Raw genomic sequence first — 19,124 nt, 5'->3', positions numbered from 1 at the left:
GGAGAGTAAATTGTAAATAAACTTTAATTTCAAGAAAGCTATAAATTTGTATATGTACTGTTAAATAAAAATATTCAGTCATAGTGCTCTATATCAGCTGTAGAAGACTAAATAGTAAAGCCAAGAGCATTTTCTGATCAGTGTTGGGTTATGGTGACCTAATTTATATGCATGCTTCTTTAAAAAATAAAATAAAATAAAACTAGATGTGATTTGCCACTTAGCCTTGCAACTCACCACTGCACTCTGTATGAAGATGTGCAATGGTCCTCTCTCTACTATTCACTGACTTTTATTGATAAATAAAAGCACTTATGGGGCAAACTACCCCTTTATATTTCAAATTTATTTTCATACCACAATAGTGTTTACAGGACAAGGTCATCAGGGGGGGTGCTATTAACCATACATACAATTGACAAGAACAGAACTTGGGAAAACAGTTTTTTCATCATACACATCAAATGTTTGGAATGAATTTCAAGCCATTTTAAAGTAAAGTAAGCAATAATGCAACTATTTTTAACCTGAAATGTTTTATCTGTGTATATTACCTTGCTTGTGTAATTTACCGCACTACAACTGTGTGTGTGTGTCTCCCCCCCACACCACCACCACCAACAACAACAACAACAACAACAACAATTATAGGGATCCTCTACAAAACAAAGGATGTTTTGAAAAATAAGTCATTATATACATTATATTGCTCATTATTATAATTACCATATCTAACCTATTGTGTGGAAATATGTGGAAAAAGAGCAATAAGAATAATTAACCAATCAAAATATACAGAACCAACAAATTCACTATGTATCAAATTAAACTCAATTAAATTTGATGATCTCGTTGAGTTTAAAATAGCTCAAATAATGCACAAAGGACCTAACAACTTACTTTTCCACAATATTAAGAAATTGTTTGAAATCAGAGAGTGGCTATGATTTAAGTGGTACAAGTGTTTATAAAAAAAAAAATCTAAATAAGAACAAATATTAATCAAAGGTATATTTGAATTATAGGTGTAAATTTGTGTAACAATTTTGGAATTAACCTAAAAAGGTGTGAATTACTGGTTGTGTTTAAAAAGATGTATAAAAACAAAGTACAACAACAATATTTAAATCAGGTATAAGTCAGTACAAATGTAGAAAATAGAGTGCAATTAAAAATGTATGTGTAAGCCAAGAGGCTAAACATAACATGAAGCAAAAATGTTAATCGAAGTTGCTACTTCAAATAGCTGCTTGAGATATAATATAATATATAGATATAGGCTACATATAATATATTCCATTATAACTCACAATTGTTGCATGTGTTTGACACACAATCTGCATGAACATATCATCAAAGCAAGCTAATCGTTTTTAATATTATTAATATTAATACAGTATTGTGTACTTTGTTTGCTCTGTACTTGGAGATTGTCCAAGTGGGCTTGCCGTACAATTTCAGCCACAGCTCTACTGCCATGAACGGTTTGGCTAACCAAAAACGGCTTCACTCTATAATACGTCTATATCCTTAGTGTACTGAACCCTTGACACAGTACGACCCGTTACTATTTACGAGACCCAATAAAAGTATAATATTAAGTCCTTGTTTTACGGATAACTTGTCTGGGAACACTTTGAACTTCCTCCGGTTAGCTTAGCTTGTCCAATTAGCTTAGCTTGCTAGCCACGACTCGCTTGTTATAAACACGTCGCTAAGCAGAAATCAAGTGGGAGTGTTAAGTGTTGTGATTATTGCGAGAACATGTGTGATGAAAGTGTGAAAGAAGAGTACGAGGAGGACATTTCTGGAACTAAGGAGAATGACCGAGAACGACAAAATCTGGACGCTTTGTTGCACAAAACAGGTTTGTCCACATCTGACTCTGCCTTGTGAGCTGATTTATTGAACTAAAGCAGTAACAACAACTAAACTCACGTGTCTCCCACTAGTAGTAGTATTTGCAGTGGTTAGTAGTGTACACTGAATTGTCCTTGAGGTTAACTAATCCCTCAGGGGGCTCAAGCATGAAGGATCACGGATTCCCCCATAAAACAAAAACCTGGCCTGAAGGCAAACTAAAGAAAACAAAAGGTGATATTTTTAAGTTTGGCTTCAAACCCAAATTAATCATCTATGGACTTTTGGATAGTACACTGGCTAAAGCTATTGGCCTGTAATTAATCATGTGACCTACACACCTAAAGCCAGCTTCATCCTTGTTAACATGAATCAATAAAAAGACTGTAAAACACAAGACCAGTAAGAGAGAGAACAAGAAAATCAGATCACCTCATACCAATATTTTTTCATACTCAGCAGAAATGTAATATAATCCATTCACATTGTCATTTGGCCAATGGTCACAGAGTCATTGTTGACGTTATATACCATTACTTGGAACACAATTAAACGAAGTACTATATTACAGTAATAGTAAAATAGCTATAATATTTATCCCTCCCCAGATATTCCGTGAACCGCACAGGGCGAAGTTGTTTTACTCACGTTTAACTCAACTCAACTTTATAAAGCACTTTAAAACGACCGCTGTGTACAAAGAGTACATGGCATTAATGAATGAATAAAAAAATTGTATTCGGTTCATTGGCAAATTCAAAATTCTAAATGGTAAAGAAACAAACAAAAACAAATTCCATACATAAATATACAACCAAAAGGGTTAATATCATTCATGGAACAAAAATAGATTAAACAAAATAACACAAAAACAAATTAATAAATATCATAACTGGGTCAGTAATAAATAAGTATGGCATTTGTCATTTATCATTCATAACATTTCTCAGCCATAAACCAGCCCTTATATCCTTCTCATTTTTACAAATGAACCCAATAGTATTAGGCTTGGGCAATATATTCCTTTTAACAATTAAGTTGTTTTTCTCTGAGCGATTTAATTTGAGATTTAAAAAAAAATACATTTTAATAAATAAAATAAATAAATGTATAATAAATATATATACAGTATATATATTTTTAAACATAAATTGTTTTGATTTTTCACCCCCAAGAGTGTCTGCATATTTCCTTCATTTTTTTCCATCACAGAGATACACACAGCATAGACTTGCACAGCAACATGGCTACCTACCTAAGGTATGGTAGCCATACGGTATATACAGTGTTATGTGTTACATAGCTGCAAGTATTTTGCTGAACTTGCCTTACCTGTGAGAAAATCAGCAGATAGCTGGAGGGTGTTGTTTTATTCTTCAATGACAGATGTGGTCCAGTTGAACCAAGCTACAGTTGTTCTTTACTATATGGACACAACTGTGTCCTCTCTTATGTTGCAAGGAATAACACATCAATAATTTATCATCTTTAAAATTGCTGATTTTATACTTAGAAATACTATGCCACCCAAGTGCCTTCGGAAGTAATGATATGATTCTCAAACCTCATAATTGTACATTTTTTTGATAGACATTACCAAAAACATACCGCGTAACGTGCAACAGTCACAGCATGAGGCTTTTCAAACCCTGTGTTTGTTTTGTGTGTGTTTTGTAGATGTCAGTGAAAAATGTATTCATCCTGAGCATCAGGAGCTAGCGTTCTCTCACATTAAAGAGGAAGAGGAGGATGAAGAGCTCTTACACATTAAAGAAGAGGAGGAGGCAGAGCCCTTTCACATTAAAGAGGAAGAGGAGGATGAGATCACCAAGTTGCAATTGACTGTAGTCCTTTTGAAGAGTGAAGATGATGAAGACGAAGGTCAACGTGAGGAGATCAGAGGGGCTGAGGCAGAAGGTGTTGGAGACCACCATGGACGATCACAAGATGACAACCTGCAAGCTCCACTATCAGATTGTGACGAAATGGCGTCACACTCATCTGACATTGATGATGGTGATGATGAAGAACGCTCTTTAAGAGAACAAAGTGGAGAGAAGCCTTTTGCCTGCTCAGTTTGTGGTCAAAGATTTGCTTGGAAGGGACATTTGAACTCTCACAAACGTACACACACTGGGGAGAAACCTTTTGCCTGTTCAGTGTGTGGTCAAAGATTTTCTGAAAAGGGAAACTTAAGAAAACACTCCAAAACCCACACTGGAGAAAAACCCTTTGCCTGCTCAGTTTGCGGTCAAAGATTCTCTGAAAATGGAAACTTAAGAAAACACGTTAAAACCCACACAGGAGAGAAACCGTTTGCCTGCCCGGTTTGTGGTCAAAGATTCTCTGCAAGGGGAAACTTAAGAACACACACAAGGACACACACTGGGGAGAAACCTTTTACCTGCTCAGTTTGTGATCAAACATTTGCAAGGAAGGGACATTTGAACACACACACAAGAACACACACTGGGGAGAAACCTTTTGCTTGTTTAGTTTGTGGTCAAAGATTCTCTGTCAAGGGAAACTTAAATACACACATGAGAACACACACTGGAGAGAAACCTTTTTCTTGTTCAGTTTGTGGCAAAACATTCACTGAGAAAGGACATTTGAACACACACATGAGAACACACACTGGTGAGAAACCTTTTGCCTGCCTAGTTTGTGATAAAATATTTTCTCGTAAGGTATCTTTAAACATACACACTAGAATGCACACTGAAGAGAAAACATTTTAATTTATTTTCCAATTTATTATTAACTGTAAAATGTGATTCAGGATGTATATACTGTATCTATGAATGCATTTTAACTGTGTAAAACACTTTGTGAGTGCTCTGCTCTGTGTAAGAATTGTATGGGGGAAAAGCGCTTAATGTGTCTGTTCAGTTTGCAACTTTGGTTCATCAGCAGAAGTGGAACTTGAGGGTAGAGCAAGAATTTGACAAGACACAAGAATTTGTGGGAAACCCTTCAGTTGCAACCTGTGAGATAAATTATTCTATGATGATCTTAATTTATATAGTGCTTTCAAACAGCCATAGCTGTCACAAAGCGCTTTACACATAACATAAAACATTAATAAAATCATAACAAACCTACAAATCTTTATCCATTTTGTTGATGTTTGAAGCTGTTATAGAAGAAAGAGGAGAGATTTGATCCCCTTTCAATAGTTAATCAGACGTTATGATCACAGCATGCATGACATCACACACATTCATATCAGTAAGAATCATAAGTGTGTTACTGAGAGGTGCAGCAGTAAATGGCTTGAAACAAAACTTGTAAAAAAAATTGTGAGCTGAGATTGTGTATATGGGTATGCGATCCTCAATACAATACAAGTTTTCAAACCGTGATGGTGTTCAGCCTATTGTAAGTGCCTAAATGCGGTAAAGTTAAATTGTAGTTGTTTTCTAGTAATTGTAAGGTTCCGTTATTTTTCTTAAGTCGAAAAAACACAGTTCTTTGACTTACATTTAGGATTTTAAAGTGTTAAACTTAGTTGGACGCTCCAAATCAGAAGTTTCCAACCTTTTTCATGCCACTGACCGATTACCGGTACATATAAACAAATTACTGTACGGTTATTAATGTGCACACAATCCCCTGCCCCCTTGTTGGCCAAAACCTTGATTGTCACTTAAAACAGTTTTCTCCACAAATTTTGCATAATAAGTGCTCACAAGAAACAATGACCGAAACTAAAACACAATTATTAGATTTTGTGGAGTTTCTTCATCCAATGCTTTTATGATTAATGTGTGCTTCATACTATGGTACGACATAAGCAAATCCAATATGACATTTATGTTAAAACGATTGTGGTGTTTACAAAAGACAGGACATTGTGTGCTTAACTGCTAATGAATTATTATTATTATTAGTAGTAGTAGTAGTTTTATTATTATTATTATTATTATTATTATTATTATTATTATTATTATTATTATTGTCTTTGCTAATGTTCTTTTTGTGTATCAGCTGGGTGCAAACCACGCACCAAGAGCGTGAGTCACTCAAGTCAATTATTATTATAATAATAATAATTATTAGATAGATAGATAGATAGATAGATAGATAGATAGATAGATAGATAGATAGATAGATAGATAGATAGATAGATAGATAGATAGATAGATAGATAGATAGATAGATAGATAGATAGATAGATAGATAGATAGATAGATAGATAGCTATAGATATGGTATGTTTTTGTTTTGTTAAATGAGGTCATAACTCCAAACCCGAATTGGAGAGAACATAAATTGACTACAGACATACAATATGTGGTCTTTAAAAAAAATGGCATCTTCAAAACGTCTCCATTATTTCTCGGACATTTTATTTTAAGTCAATTCGATATTTTGAGGTTTTGGTAATGTTTGTCCAAGTGGAGTTGCCGTACAACGTCCTCCACTCGCTGAAGCTCTACTCCATTGCTCGACGAAGTACGTTAGTATTCTTCTTCTTCTCCCTCTTCTTCTTGGTCCTGAATGTAGAGAAGCTGCGACACAGTACATCCTATCACGACTTCACTGGAGTTAAACATCAGTACTTCAACATTCCTGTCCGGAACTCCTCTCGGTGCACTTTGAAGCTCAGTGTAGCTAAGTTTAGCGTATGCTAGCTGGCTAGCCGCAAACAAAGAGACACGTTTGTTGACGACACATCGTGAAGCAGAGATCAAGTGTGAATGTAAAGTGACATGATGGTCGTCTGAAAATGTGTACAAAAAGTTTGAAAGAAGAGTACGAGGAGGAATTTTGTGGAACAAAAGAAGAGAGCGAGCGACATCGTCAACTCCTGGACGCTGTTTTTGAGCTACCTCGACCGGTGTTACACAGAGCAGGTTTGTTCATTTCTTAAATTCTCACTTGTTTACAACTACTTTTTTCATTCCCCTCTTTTAAAACAGTATTCATGTGTCACTAATGTCCGACGTAGATTTGTTATAAAATGTAGAGTAGTTATAACAAAGGAGCGGACTGGGACTTATATATTTATAACGAGAGCAAGCTTTCCATTCCAATTAATATACTGTACACCATTATGCAATGAAACGGATTTTATGCTGAATGATTTTATTAACATTTGTTAAATCCAGCATGTGGGAATTCTACAAAGTCACTAGTGCTGCCATATTGATTGTGGAAATTACATTGCCAGATGTAGGGGTTCTCTGCTTGTCTTGATAAGAATCACTGACATACTGTACATTAGTAGCTTTAATCATATTTAATATAACATTATTATTACCAGGAATTATACACTATTTAGGTTCGTTGGCGTACAATACAATTAATAACACGTGAATTATTTGCCATCCTGAAAATCTCAGTTTTTTTACTTCCAGTTACTGAATTGCTCAAGCGCCATTGAAAGAAACAATTTGGGTAAACAAAAATTCAACACATTAAAGTCACAATAAACCGAGTGTGTTTGTCTTCTTGCGTCTTGCAGACATCCGTGGAGAATATGTTGGTCCTGAGCAGCAGGTGGCAGAGCCCTTTCACATTAAAGAGGAAGAGGAGGAAGAAGGTCTCTCTGTCATTAAGGTGGAAGAGGAGCCAGAGCACCCCTACTTTAAAGAGGAAGAGGAGGCTAATGTCACAAATTTGCTGATGTTTATCCCTTTAAAGACGCAACATGATGAAAACAAAGTTCAACGTGAGCAGAACAGAAGGGCTGGGGCTCCAAGCAGCAGCTCAAGTCAGCACATGACACCAGAAGGTGATGGAGCCATTTGTGGAGGATCACAATCAGGCAGCCTCTTAGCTCCACTATCGGATAGTGATGACATATCGTCACAGTCACCTGACACTGATGATGACACCAAGGATGATGATGATAATGATGAAGACTCTAAAGGTGATACGACATGTCACGCTGACAAAAAACACTGGAAATGTTCTCAGTGTGACAAAGCCTTTGTCTCCAAGTCTCTCTTGAAAAGACATGTAATGATCCACACTGGAGAGAAACCTTTTTCCTGCTCAGTTTGTGGTAAAACATTCACTCAAAGAGCCAATTTGACAACACACACAAGAACACATACGGGGGAAAAACCTTTTTCCTGCACTGTGTGTGGTCTAAGATTAACGTACAAGAGTAGTTTACCAGCTCACATGAGAACACACACTGGAGAGAAACCTTTTGCATGCTCAGTCTGTAGCAAAAGCTTTTCTGGAAGGGAAGCTTTAATCAAACACACAAGAACACACACTGGAGAGAAACCTTTTGCCTGCTCAATTTGTGGTCAAAGGTTCTCTGTTAAGGGAAGCTTAAGATCACACACGAGAACGCACACTGGAGAGAAATATTTTGCTTGCACAATTTGCGGTCAAAGATTCATGTGGAAGGTACAACTGAATATACACAGACAAACACACACTGGAGAAAAACCTTTTGCTTGCCCGGTTTGTGGTCAAAGATTCTCTGCAAAGGGCGGTTTAATAAGGCACACAAGAACACACACTGGGGAAAAACCCTTTGAGTGCTCAGTTTGCAGTAAAAGCTTCTCTGTAAAGGGAGATTTAATAAGACACACAAAAACACACACTGGAGAAAAACCTTTTACCTGTTCAGTATGTGGTAAAAGCTTCACTCAAAGGGTAAGGTTATCAGAACACACAAGAACACACACTGGGGAGAAACCTTTTGCCTGCTCAGTTTGTGGTGAAACCTTCTCTGTAAATGGTCTTTTAAAAAGGCACACAAGAACACACACGGGTGAGAAACCGTTTGCATGCTCAGTTTGTGGCAAAACATTCTCTTTAAATGGACGTTTAATAAGGCACTCAAGAGCACACACTGGGGAGAAACCTTTTGTATGCTCAGTTTGTGGCAAAAGCTTCACGGAAAAGGACACTTTAAAAAGGCACAGAGTAACACACACTGGAGAGAAACCTTTTACCAATTCAGCCTGCAACTTAAGTTTAGGATTGGAAAATGTTCATCCTGAGCAGCATGAGTGGAGCTCCAGGGTGGATCAACAGGAGCCAGAGCCAACCCACCATAAAGAGAAAGAAGGGCCAGCGCCATGTCATGTTAAAGATGAGGAGGAAGACATCATTGAATTGTCATTGACTGATGTCATTGTGAAGACTGAAGATGATGAAGACAGCCAAAGTTAGCAGAACTAAAGGGCAGAGCCTCCAAGCAGTAGCTTAAGTCAAAACAGGAACTCCTCTCTCTATCTCTTCATTTAAAGCAGTTTGTCTAGTGTCTAATAATTTGATCTGCTAGATGTTCAGGCGCAGTAGTTATCCTTTACATGACACACTTCACTTGCTGTATCCTGATTCTTCTTCTGATCATGTGTTGATAACTCAATTTTATGAGCCATCTTCACAGTTAACCGCTAGTGGCAAACCTTCGGTGCATCTGCGTACATCTGAGGGACAATCTTTTAAGATTGCTTTATTAAGCAATCTTTTAAGATTGCTTTATTAAGCAATCTTTTAAGATTGCTTTATTAAGCAATCTGTCAAATGTACTCCTCTGATTGAAACATAAAAAAAGATGTATTTTAACCCTGTGGGCAGTATTTTATTTTGAAATGGCCTGGACAGAACCATCAAAAAGCCAAAGTCAAAATACCGCTAGGGCAGTGGTAGGGAACCCTGGTCCTTGAGAGCCGCTGTCCTGCTTGTTTTCCATGTCTCCCTCCATCAACACTCCTGACTGATGAATCAAGATCATTATCAGGCTTCTACGGAGCTTGCTGATTAGCTGATCAGTTGTATCAGCTGTGTTTGAGGAGAGAGACATGCAAAACAAGCAGGACAGTGGCTCTCGAGGACCAGGGTTCCGTATCCCTGGCCTAAGGGTTGCGTGCCAGAATGGTGATTCAGCATATTTAGAAAATTACTTTGTATCACTAACAGCAAATAATATGTACTGTAATCCTCCCGACTCAGACAGAATAATTGGATTTTTGTATCTGTTATGGATCTTTATGACCAAATCATTTATCCAAATCAAGAATAGAATAAAATGGATTGTTTATGAGTAATTGCTTGTAGATGTAAACCCCAACTCAATTCAATGTGCTTCCTTGACACAAAGATAGCACCGATATAATACTTATATTGCTTTAGCCAGATGATTAAACCAAAAAAAAGCAAATTGGCGAGTTTTTGGGTGAATAACAGAGAAAAAAAAAAGGACAAGTGCTTTGTGAATGCCAAACTGCTAATAGGCAACACCAGGGGTGGGCTAATTGGTCCTCTATGGCCGGAGTCCTGCAGGTGTAGATGTTTCCCTTCTTCAACACACCTGATTCCAGTGAACAAAATCATTATCAGGCTCATGCTGATTATTTGAATCAGTTAGCTCCGGCCCAACCAACAGCAGAACGTCTCCCTTCTTTTGTAAAATGTAATAATGTTGTGTTCATATTTTATCGTTAAACAATAAAATACCTGTTAAGTAGTGACGGACAAATGACAAATAAAGATGCAGTGGAAAATAAATTGATTTCCATTGCACTATGTAGCCTTTATCTTTAAACCAAGAGCACCATCTAGAGGAGTAAAAAATGCAAGTTTCATTTTCCCACCTCGCATCATACTGTTATTTAACTAAAACAAAAGGACAGAAATGATTGGATAGTGGAGGCATTTTCAAGACTACTTAAAGCAAGGCAAGGCAGCTTTATTTATACAGCACAATTCATACACAAGGTAACTTGATGCGTATTACATAATTCCATTTTTTTTCCAATTGCTAAAACACACAATTCTGAAAACAAGGCGCATTTAATCAAAAATACTTAACACAATTTACAGAACTACACACCCGAACTGCAAAATCCCTCACTTATCCTGCGAAATGAAGCACTGCAACCAAAACTAAATATAGCTTCACCAAAATCAAACTTTTGCACCAAGTAGCACAAACGTCATTCATATTACCAGATTTCTGTCTCATCAACTACAACTGCTGGGCATAATGAATAGTAATCTCATCTAGTATGCTTTGCCGTAATACTAAAATAGTTCAAATTGTAGAACATTCTTCAGATTGTTCACATGCACAGAAATATTTGAAGATACACACATGCTGTTGAAACTTTTAAATAATTTAAATTTACTTTTTTTTTTCACCAACAAGTCAGTGCAACATATGCACAGCAGATATGTTTACATTGGAGTGAACAAATATATGCTCGCAAAACAGTAAACTGGGAAAAAAATTGCATGGCGGTGAGAGTGATAATAATTTTCAACCTGCACTTAAAAGCATTCTTCTTCTTTTTCCTCTTCTTCTTCTTTTCCTGTCGGGTTTCGCCTTCAGGGGTCGCCACAGCAAATCAGTTGCCTCCATCTAACCCTGTCCTCTGCATCCTCTGCTCTCACACCAACTACCTTCATGTCCTCTAACTACATCCATAAACCTCCTCCTTGGTCTTCCTCTAGACTTCCTGCCTGCCATTTGGAAACTCAGCATCCTTCTGCCAATATACTCACTATCTCTCCTCTGGACATGTCCAAACCATCTCAGTCTGTCCCTCTGATGTACTCATTCCTGATTCTATCCATCCTGGTCACTCCCAAAGAGAACCTCAGCATCTTCATCTCTGCCACCTCCAGCTCTGCCTCCTGTCTTTTCCTCAGTGGCACTGTCTCCAGACCAAACAACATGGCTGGTCTCACCACAGTTTTATAAACCTTTACTTTCATTTCAGCTGAAACTCTTCTATCACACCTGACACTTGTCTCCACCCGTTCCAGCCTGCCTGTACACGCTTCTTCACTAATTTTCCTCACTCTCCATTGCTCTGGACTGTTAACCCTAAATACTTAAAACTCCTCCACCTTCTTGGTCTCTTCTCCCCATAACCTCACTCTTCCACTTAGGTCCCTCCCATTCACACACAGATACTCTGTCTTGCTACGGCTAACCTTCCTTTCCCTCCTTTCCAGGGCAAACCTCCACACCTCTAGCTTCTCCTCCACCGGTTCCCTGCTCTCACGACAGATCACAATTTCATCAGCAAACATCCTAGTCCATGGAGATTCCTGACTAACCTCGTCTGTCATCCTGTCCATTACCATAGCGAACAAGAAGGGGCTCAGAACTGATCCCTGATGTAGTCCCACCGCCACTTTGAACTCCTCCGTCACCCCTACAGCACACCTCACCACTGTCTTACAATCCTCATACATGTCCTGCACCACTTGAACATACTTCTCTGCCACTCCAGACTTCTTCATACAAAACCACAGTTCCTCTCTGGGTTTTTACCCTGTCATAAGCTTTCTCCAGATCTACAAAGACACAATGCAGCTCCTTCTGACCTTCTCTGTACTTCTCTATCAACATCCTCAAAGCAAATACTGCATCTGTGGTACTTTTTTGAGTAGTGGGGGGGCTTCAACTACTCTTTCCCGTAGCTTCATTGTGTGGCTCATCCGCTTTATTCCTCTGTAGTTGCCACAACTCTGCACGTCTCCCGTGTCCTTAAAAAAATGGGCACCAGCACACTTCTCCTCCATTCCTCAGGCATCTTCTCACTATCTAAGATCCCGTTGACACAACCCAGTCCGAAATTCTACTGCATTCACACTTTATTAATTTAAAAATAATAAAAATAAAAAATAAAAACTTTTTTTGAATGATTCAATGTGTCTTGAAGGGGAAGGAGAGGTTGAAGGTAACAAGTGGACATCGATCAAGAGGCAGAGGAAGTAGTATTTAGGAGATGTTCCACAGATCGTCATCTGCAATTGTGAGTGTCATCATTGAGAAACAAGATGATTGCAGGCAAACTTTTGCAGTCACTTTTTTCTTTTACTCACTCAGGAAAATACGCAAACATGGCCTCCCGGGTGGGGTAGCGAACCCACAGCCTGCAGTGCCTGCACCGCAGGTAAGTGATGGTACCACTCCACCACCGAGAGCCATTTTGCAGTTACTTCTATGTAAACGGGAAAGGGACTCCCTTTTTCATGACCATTCTGAAGGCACAGACAGCACAATCAGAACCACGTCTTTATCTGTTCATCATCTGAAGTCGGTTCCATCAAGAAGATGTGGAGCAAGTTCTTGAATTCAGATATGCCTCCGCTTGAGTGAGGTGGAGAAAAAAATGTAGCAATAAACTAACTAACGGTAATGCCCTAACATGTGGGCAAGGAGAGCTACAGTTCTTTATTGATGGGACAACCACAAAATAAGAAACATTCACGAGGAGTATGAGGCAGACATCACACTGAATGTGGTAAACGGCCAACCCGACTGTCTCCAGCTCCTGATGTGACTCACTAGGTTACGCCCCTTAAAGGCACTCATCAACAGATACTGTGTATATGTGAGGCTTTCGACTTGATTGCAATTCACAAAACCTGTTTTCATTTCTTCTACATTCGCTTTTATGTTTGACTATGTTCTCATATTATTATTTTATAATACAGTTGTTTTGTCTTAATGGAAAGCATGTTCATTTTTTGTTGTGTTTGGAACAAAGTGATAGCATTTATTTTAACAAGTAAAATTGATTTGATTTTTTTTACGATTTTGGTCACAGAGTGAATTGTAAGTCAAGGTACCATTGTATAAAATACAACATTTTACATTTACAGTTTTTTTCCCCTAATTGCTAAAACACCATTTTGCAAACTAGGCTCGTATTATCAAACTGCTTAACACAATTCACAAAACCACACACCCAAGCTGCAAAATCCCTCACGTATCCTGCAAAATGAAGCACTGCAACCAAAACTACATACAGCTTTACCAAAATCTAACTTTTATACCAAGTGGCACACACGTTATTCATATCACCAGATTTCTGTCTCATCAACTACACACTGTTGGGCATAATGAAAAGCACTCTCACCTTTAGAATGCTTTGCCATAATACTAAAATAGTTCAAATTGTAGAACGTTCTTCAGATTGTTCACATGCACAGAAATATTTGAAAATACACACATGCTGTTAAAACTTTTTAACAATTTGAGTTTACTTTTTAAAAAATTTCACCAGTCAGTGCAACAAATGCACAGCAGATGTTTACATTGGAGAGAACAAATATATGCTCACGAAACAGTAAACTGAAATTGCCGGGAAAAAATATATAAAAGGCAGCCTCTCGCATTGTCAGTCCATGGTTGATGACATTAATCAACTAAGGTTGCTTTGATTTCATTTGAAAGTTGTCTTCTTTGGTCATGAACCCCTCTACTAGCTCTACCCCTACCTCTCACCCTCTCTTCGTCTTGCTGCCACCTCTTCCATTGTTTTTGTTTAAAAAAAATAAAAAAATTTAAGTGTTCATCTGTGGTCTTTTTATAGTGCTTACTTCTTGATTGAGGTGGTAACAATTAACCAATGAGGTGTTTGGCCAAGCAGCACATATATTGGCCAATTAGCTCATGTAGTGTCATTTTCAATGGCAGTGTTTTGAAATGGCAAACATGACCTTACGTCGGATTGTTGTGTCTTATGCAGAGAACCGTGTTCAGTGCATTTAAAAAGTGCCATTTTGAATTGCAAAATGTGTGTTAAGATGAAAATGTTTTTTATTAGTTTTTGAGACTTGAGAAGATGTTTTGCACTCTGTGTATCAGTTTAAATAAATCTGCTATGCATGTCATTTTAGTGTTTTAACAAATAGGAAAACTAATACATGTTAAAACAGAAAGAAAAAAAAACATTACATATATTACATAAAAGTAAAAACATCAAAAGCAGTTACATTTGATAGACTGTAACATCTGCTAATGAAAAGTTTTGTCAGTTTTTTTTTTGTGCTTATAAAGACAACATTTTCATGGATTGTTCTCAGTGGAACAGGTCATATCACCTTTTGATTGTTCATCATGATCAGTGTGAGACAAGTGTGACATTATGTTGTCATTACATGATAGTGATAGTCGGCATTTGATCGTCCACAGTGGTCTCCATCACCTTCTGTTGTCATGTGCTGACTCAAGCTGATGCTTGGAGGCTCAGCTCCTCGTCAGGTCTCTTCACTTTGTCATCATCTTCACTCTTCACAGTGACAACAGTCAATGGAAACTTGGTGACATCCTCCTCATCGTCTTCCTCTTTAATGTGAGAGGTCTCTGGCTGCACGTCTTCCTTTTTAATATTGGGGGTCAGCTCTTGCTGTTCAGGATGAACATTTTTCACCCCTGAACTTAAGTTGCAGACTGAAGCGCTAACAGGTTTCTCTCCTGTGTGTGTCCTTGTGTGTCTTGTTAAATGAACCTTCTGAGTGAATATTTTACCACAAATCGAACAGGCAAATGGTTTCTCCCCCGTGTGTGTTCTTGTGTGGCTTATTAAACTTCCCTTTACAGAGAAGCTTTTCCCACAAACTGAGCAGGTAAAAGGTTTCTCACCAGTGTGTGTCCTTAAGTGTGTTCGTAATGTTGCCTTCACAGAGAATTTTTGGTCACAAACTGTGCAGGCAAAAGGTTTCTCACCTGTGTGTGTTCTTGTGTGTATTCTTAAGTTTCCCTTTGCAGAGAATCTTTGACCACACACTGAGCAGGCATAAGGTCTCTCCCCAGTGTGCGTTCTTAAGTGTGCATTCAAAAGACCCTTCCAAGCGAATCTTTGATCACAAACGGAGCAAGCAAACGGTGTCTCGCCAGTGTGTGTTCTTGTGTGTGTTCTTAAGTTTCCCTTTTCAGAGAATCTTTGACCACAAAATGAGCAGGAATAAGGTTTCTCCCCAGTGTGCGTTCTTGTGTGGCTTATTAAACTGGCCTTCTCAGTAAACCTTTTACCACAAATCGAACAGGTAAAAGGTTTCTCCCCAGTGTGTGTTCTTGTGTGTTTTATCAAATTTCCCTTTTCAGAGAATCTTTGGCTACAAAATGAGCAGGCATAAGGTTTCTCCCCAGTGTGTGTTCTCATGTGAGTTGTTAAACTACACTTCTGGTTTACTATGAGACCGCACACTGAGCAGGAGAAAGGTTTCTCCCCAGTGTGCGTTCTCATGTGTCTTTTCAATGATGACCTGTTGAAAAAAGTTTTGTCACACTGAGAACATTCCCGGTGTTTGCTGTCAACGTGACTTGTCACATCACCTTTAGCGTGTCTATCATCATCAGTGTCAGGCGAGTGTGAAGATATGTCGTCACTATCTGATAGCGGAGCTATAAGGGTGCTTGATTGTGATCCTCCACTGACGTCTGCGTCACCTTCTGCTGTCATGTGTTGACTTGAGCTGCTGCTTGGATCCTCGACCTTTCTGTTCTCCTCACTTTGACGATCACCTTCACTCTTCAGAACGACAGCAGTCACTGGCAGTTTGGTGATATAAGTCTCCAACTCTTCTTCTTTAACGCTGAGGGGCTCCGGGTCCTGCTGGTCAGGATGAAGACATCCTTTACTAACGTCTGCAAGACACAAAAACGCAACATGTTCCTATCAGAGATGCTTGAGCAGTTCAGGACGATAATGTATTCTTTCTACAGCATACATGAGCCAACTCTATGAGTCAAACATTTGAAGTAGGCACACAGATTTTATTCATTACTTTCCCCATTAGTTCTTAAGGGTGGCTCCATTTTTATTATGGCTGGGGGAAAAAGTCGACCTGCATGCTTCAAAGCTATTTTAATCATTTTAAAAAAACTTATTTGCGGCACCTGGAAGTTGCTGGAGGACCGGAACCAATATTTCGTGATTCCGCACGGACTTATTGACGGACTCCAACCGGCATTCACCACTACTAACTAAGATGCTTCTTAAGGTTTGTTTGTGGTCTCTTTAGACTGAAAGAGAAAATTAGCATTGCTACATGTCTTATGTTTGTAACAAAACAATTTGCGTCAAAATTTCTAAATAAATAAAAGAGCTGTAATTAATTTATTGGCACATGACACAGGTCAGATGGTGGCCAACGTGCGTCAGCAACAGGAAGGCGGTATCTACTATGATAAACAGAGCAAGACAAGTTTTTTTTTTCAGTCCTCCAAGTAGCGTGCAGCTACCGTGCATTTGCCATAAGTTCTAATACTAGAGCTTTACGTCACCAATTGTGTAGTAACCGAGCCAACTTGACCCAGTTGGCCACAATGGACTTAACAACAGACGCAAGAGAGTTGGCACTTTGCTGGCGGTAGAAACAAACTCACTTTGTGACATTTATGGATTTGAATGGAACCAAACGTAGAAAAACATAACGGTGATGGTGCGGGATCCTGGAGCATTAAGTAAGTTGTTTGAAAAACATTTTTGTGCAGTACCGTTAGTATGCTGCATCAATGGCCATTGTAGGCTTCGACAACTCAATATGTTTGAACGAGACAAGCGAATGCGTCAGGCTTAGTAACCATATGATGAAGATAAAGCACTATTTAAGTGCACTCCATTTACCATTTAATATTTTGATCAAGTTGGATTGTTCATATGTTGGACTATGAAGTGATTTTCGTGAAAAGTACAATAAGTGATTAGTTTATTCAGGGCTAATGCTAATCACGATTGTTAATCGTTTAGCATAGGCTAAGAGAGGGGGTTGTTTAGTCGATTAATCGATGGAATAATCGCTGGGCAACTCGATTTTTAAAAAGTTAATAGTGACAGCTCTCATTTTTTGTCACATTACTGCTGCCTTAAATTCTCTATGAGCCAGGTTACAAACACATGCAATTATATTTGATCAACAGAAAAAAAGCAAAAGGATACATCTCATAGGACAAATCCATATATGCTGTGTCTATTTTGCATATTTCCTTGCTGTTTAATGGCCTTCGCAACAGTAGCTGCTACTTAACCACAAAATGCACAGCAGTCTGTTTAGTTTACAAATATCCATGATCTAAACAGTTTAACATAAGCTTTAAAATGATTCAGTTGTTTATATAACCTTTTCAACGTGCATTTATACATTTTTTAAATGATCATTCTTGTATGTATTATGTAAGCAAAAATCTGCCGCCATTTTAAATGCTTCCGATTAACCCTCAAATAAAGTTTAGTTGCTCTAGTTGTCTTTTTCAGTCATTTTTGTAGTCAAAGCACAAGTCGTGGTTTGCACAGCTTCCACAGAAACAGAGGAATCTCACTTTTCAAAGGCATCAGCCAGGAAAAAGGTACAAAAGTATTTTCACTTCATTCGATGTTTTTGTTTGTTTGTGGAAATCTTTACAAATTGATTTGAGAAGATAATTGAAGGTATTTGTGCATTATTTCACATTAATTCAGGCCCAGTCTATGCCGGACATGGGTTACACATGATGCACGTCGTTTTAAAAACTAAACAAATCAATAAAAAGATCAGTTTCTTTCTGGCTAATAAAAAAAAGTATACGTGAACAAACCTGCTCTGTGTAACGCACATTGTGGCTGGTTAACAACGCCGTCCAGTAGTTGACGTTGTGGCTCGTTTTCATTTGTCCGAGAAAGCTCCTCCTCGTACTCTTCTTTTACAGTTTTTGCACACATTTTCCGACGATAATCTCAACGCTTCATACTCACACTTGATTCGTGTTTAGTGGTGTGTTGCTACCAACGCGTCTCTGTGTTAGCGGCTAGCAAGCTAAACCAAACTAGGCTAAAAAAGCTTCAACAACGTGGACCGAGACGAGTTTACCCCAACACCAAGATTTAATGGCAGATGTTTTATTCCAGTGAGGTGGTGCTATGGCTTTCTGCGTCGAGTTTTCCGTAATTCTGTAATGATTGGGGAATAATTATTTCGTGAAGCGCGTGTGAATAGCCACAACGTACACGGAAGTAAATCAGCAGCGGAAGTTGTTTGACATTAACTTCACTTGGAGTCTTGGACAAACTTTTTTGCCAATGAAACGAATAAATAACAAAACAATGCTAAACTAGATAAAACAAATGATATTTGCAAACAATTTTCAAAACAAAACGTTCAATTATAAATTAATTAGGGAAATTTCACAACAACGCGCGTCTCAAAAGGCCACGTATGAAGGCAAGAACATCCGCTTCCGGGGAAAAAAACAACATCCGCTTCTGTTTGTGAGCTGCCTGCTTGGCTTTTGAATGAAGAAAGCAAAAAATAAAATAAAATAAAATAGGGTGTATTATTCAGTACGACGGCGTATTAGGACCACGCATGTATATGTATAAGGAAGGTAAATTCATAATAATGTTTGATTAATCCTAGACTTGTTAGACTATCATTCTGTCTCTGACTAAGACAGTTTAATATTGTTTGTGTGTGTGTGTATGTATATGTATATATATATATATATATATATATGTGTGTGTGTGTGAGTGTGTGTGTATGATGGTATTTACCCATAATTTTTCACTTCAT

General features: G+C 38.1%; 2 protein-coding genes and 1 pseudogene across 3 annotated transcripts; 2 read left to right on the top strand and 1 right to left on the bottom strand.

The window, feature by feature from the left end:
- Window positions 1-1,468: 1,468 nt before the first annotated feature.
- Window positions 1,469-4,956, top strand: LOC147177389 (uncharacterized). The gene is made up of 2 exons (XM_086072142.1): window positions 1,469-1,867; window positions 3,538-4,956. The coding sequence occupies exons 1-2, from the start codon at window positions 1,765-1,767 to the stop codon at window positions 4,599-4,601; spliced, it is 1,167 nt and encodes a 388-aa protein (XP_085928268.1). The 5' UTR covers window positions 1,469-1,764; the 3' UTR covers window positions 4,602-4,956.
- A 1,343-nt stretch (window positions 4,957-6,299) lies between these two features.
- LOC147177388 (uncharacterized) lies at window positions 6,300-9,465 on the top strand. Its single transcript, XM_086072125.1, has 2 exons — window positions 6,300-6,718; window positions 7,330-9,465. The coding sequence occupies exons 1-2, from the start codon at window positions 6,592-6,594 to the stop codon at window positions 9,000-9,002; spliced, it is 1,800 nt and encodes a 599-aa protein (XP_085928251.1). The 5' UTR covers window positions 6,300-6,591; the 3' UTR covers window positions 9,003-9,465.
- Window positions 9,466-14,933: 5,468 nt separating this feature from the next.
- On the bottom strand, window positions 14,934-18,759 carry LOC147177387 (uncharacterized; annotated as a pseudogene). Its single transcript, XR_015094444.1, has 2 exons — window positions 18,154-18,759; window positions 14,934-16,224 (listed from the first exon to the last, which is right to left on the bottom strand). The product of XR_015094444.1 is annotated as an uncharacterized LOC147177387 (transcript).
- Between the last annotated feature and the right edge of the window lie 365 nt (window positions 18,760-19,124).

Source organism: Leptonotus elevatus, chromosome 3 (assembly GCF_054856555.1).
Source record: "Leptonotus elevatus isolate MCC_2025b chromosome 3, RoL_Lele_1.0, whole genome shotgun sequence".
Classification (NCBI taxonomy): Eukaryota; Metazoa; Chordata; class Actinopteri; order Syngnathiformes; family Syngnathidae; genus Leptonotus; species Leptonotus elevatus.
Note: the sequence above shows the minus strand (reverse complement) of the source record. Positions and strands in the feature narration are given on the sequence as shown.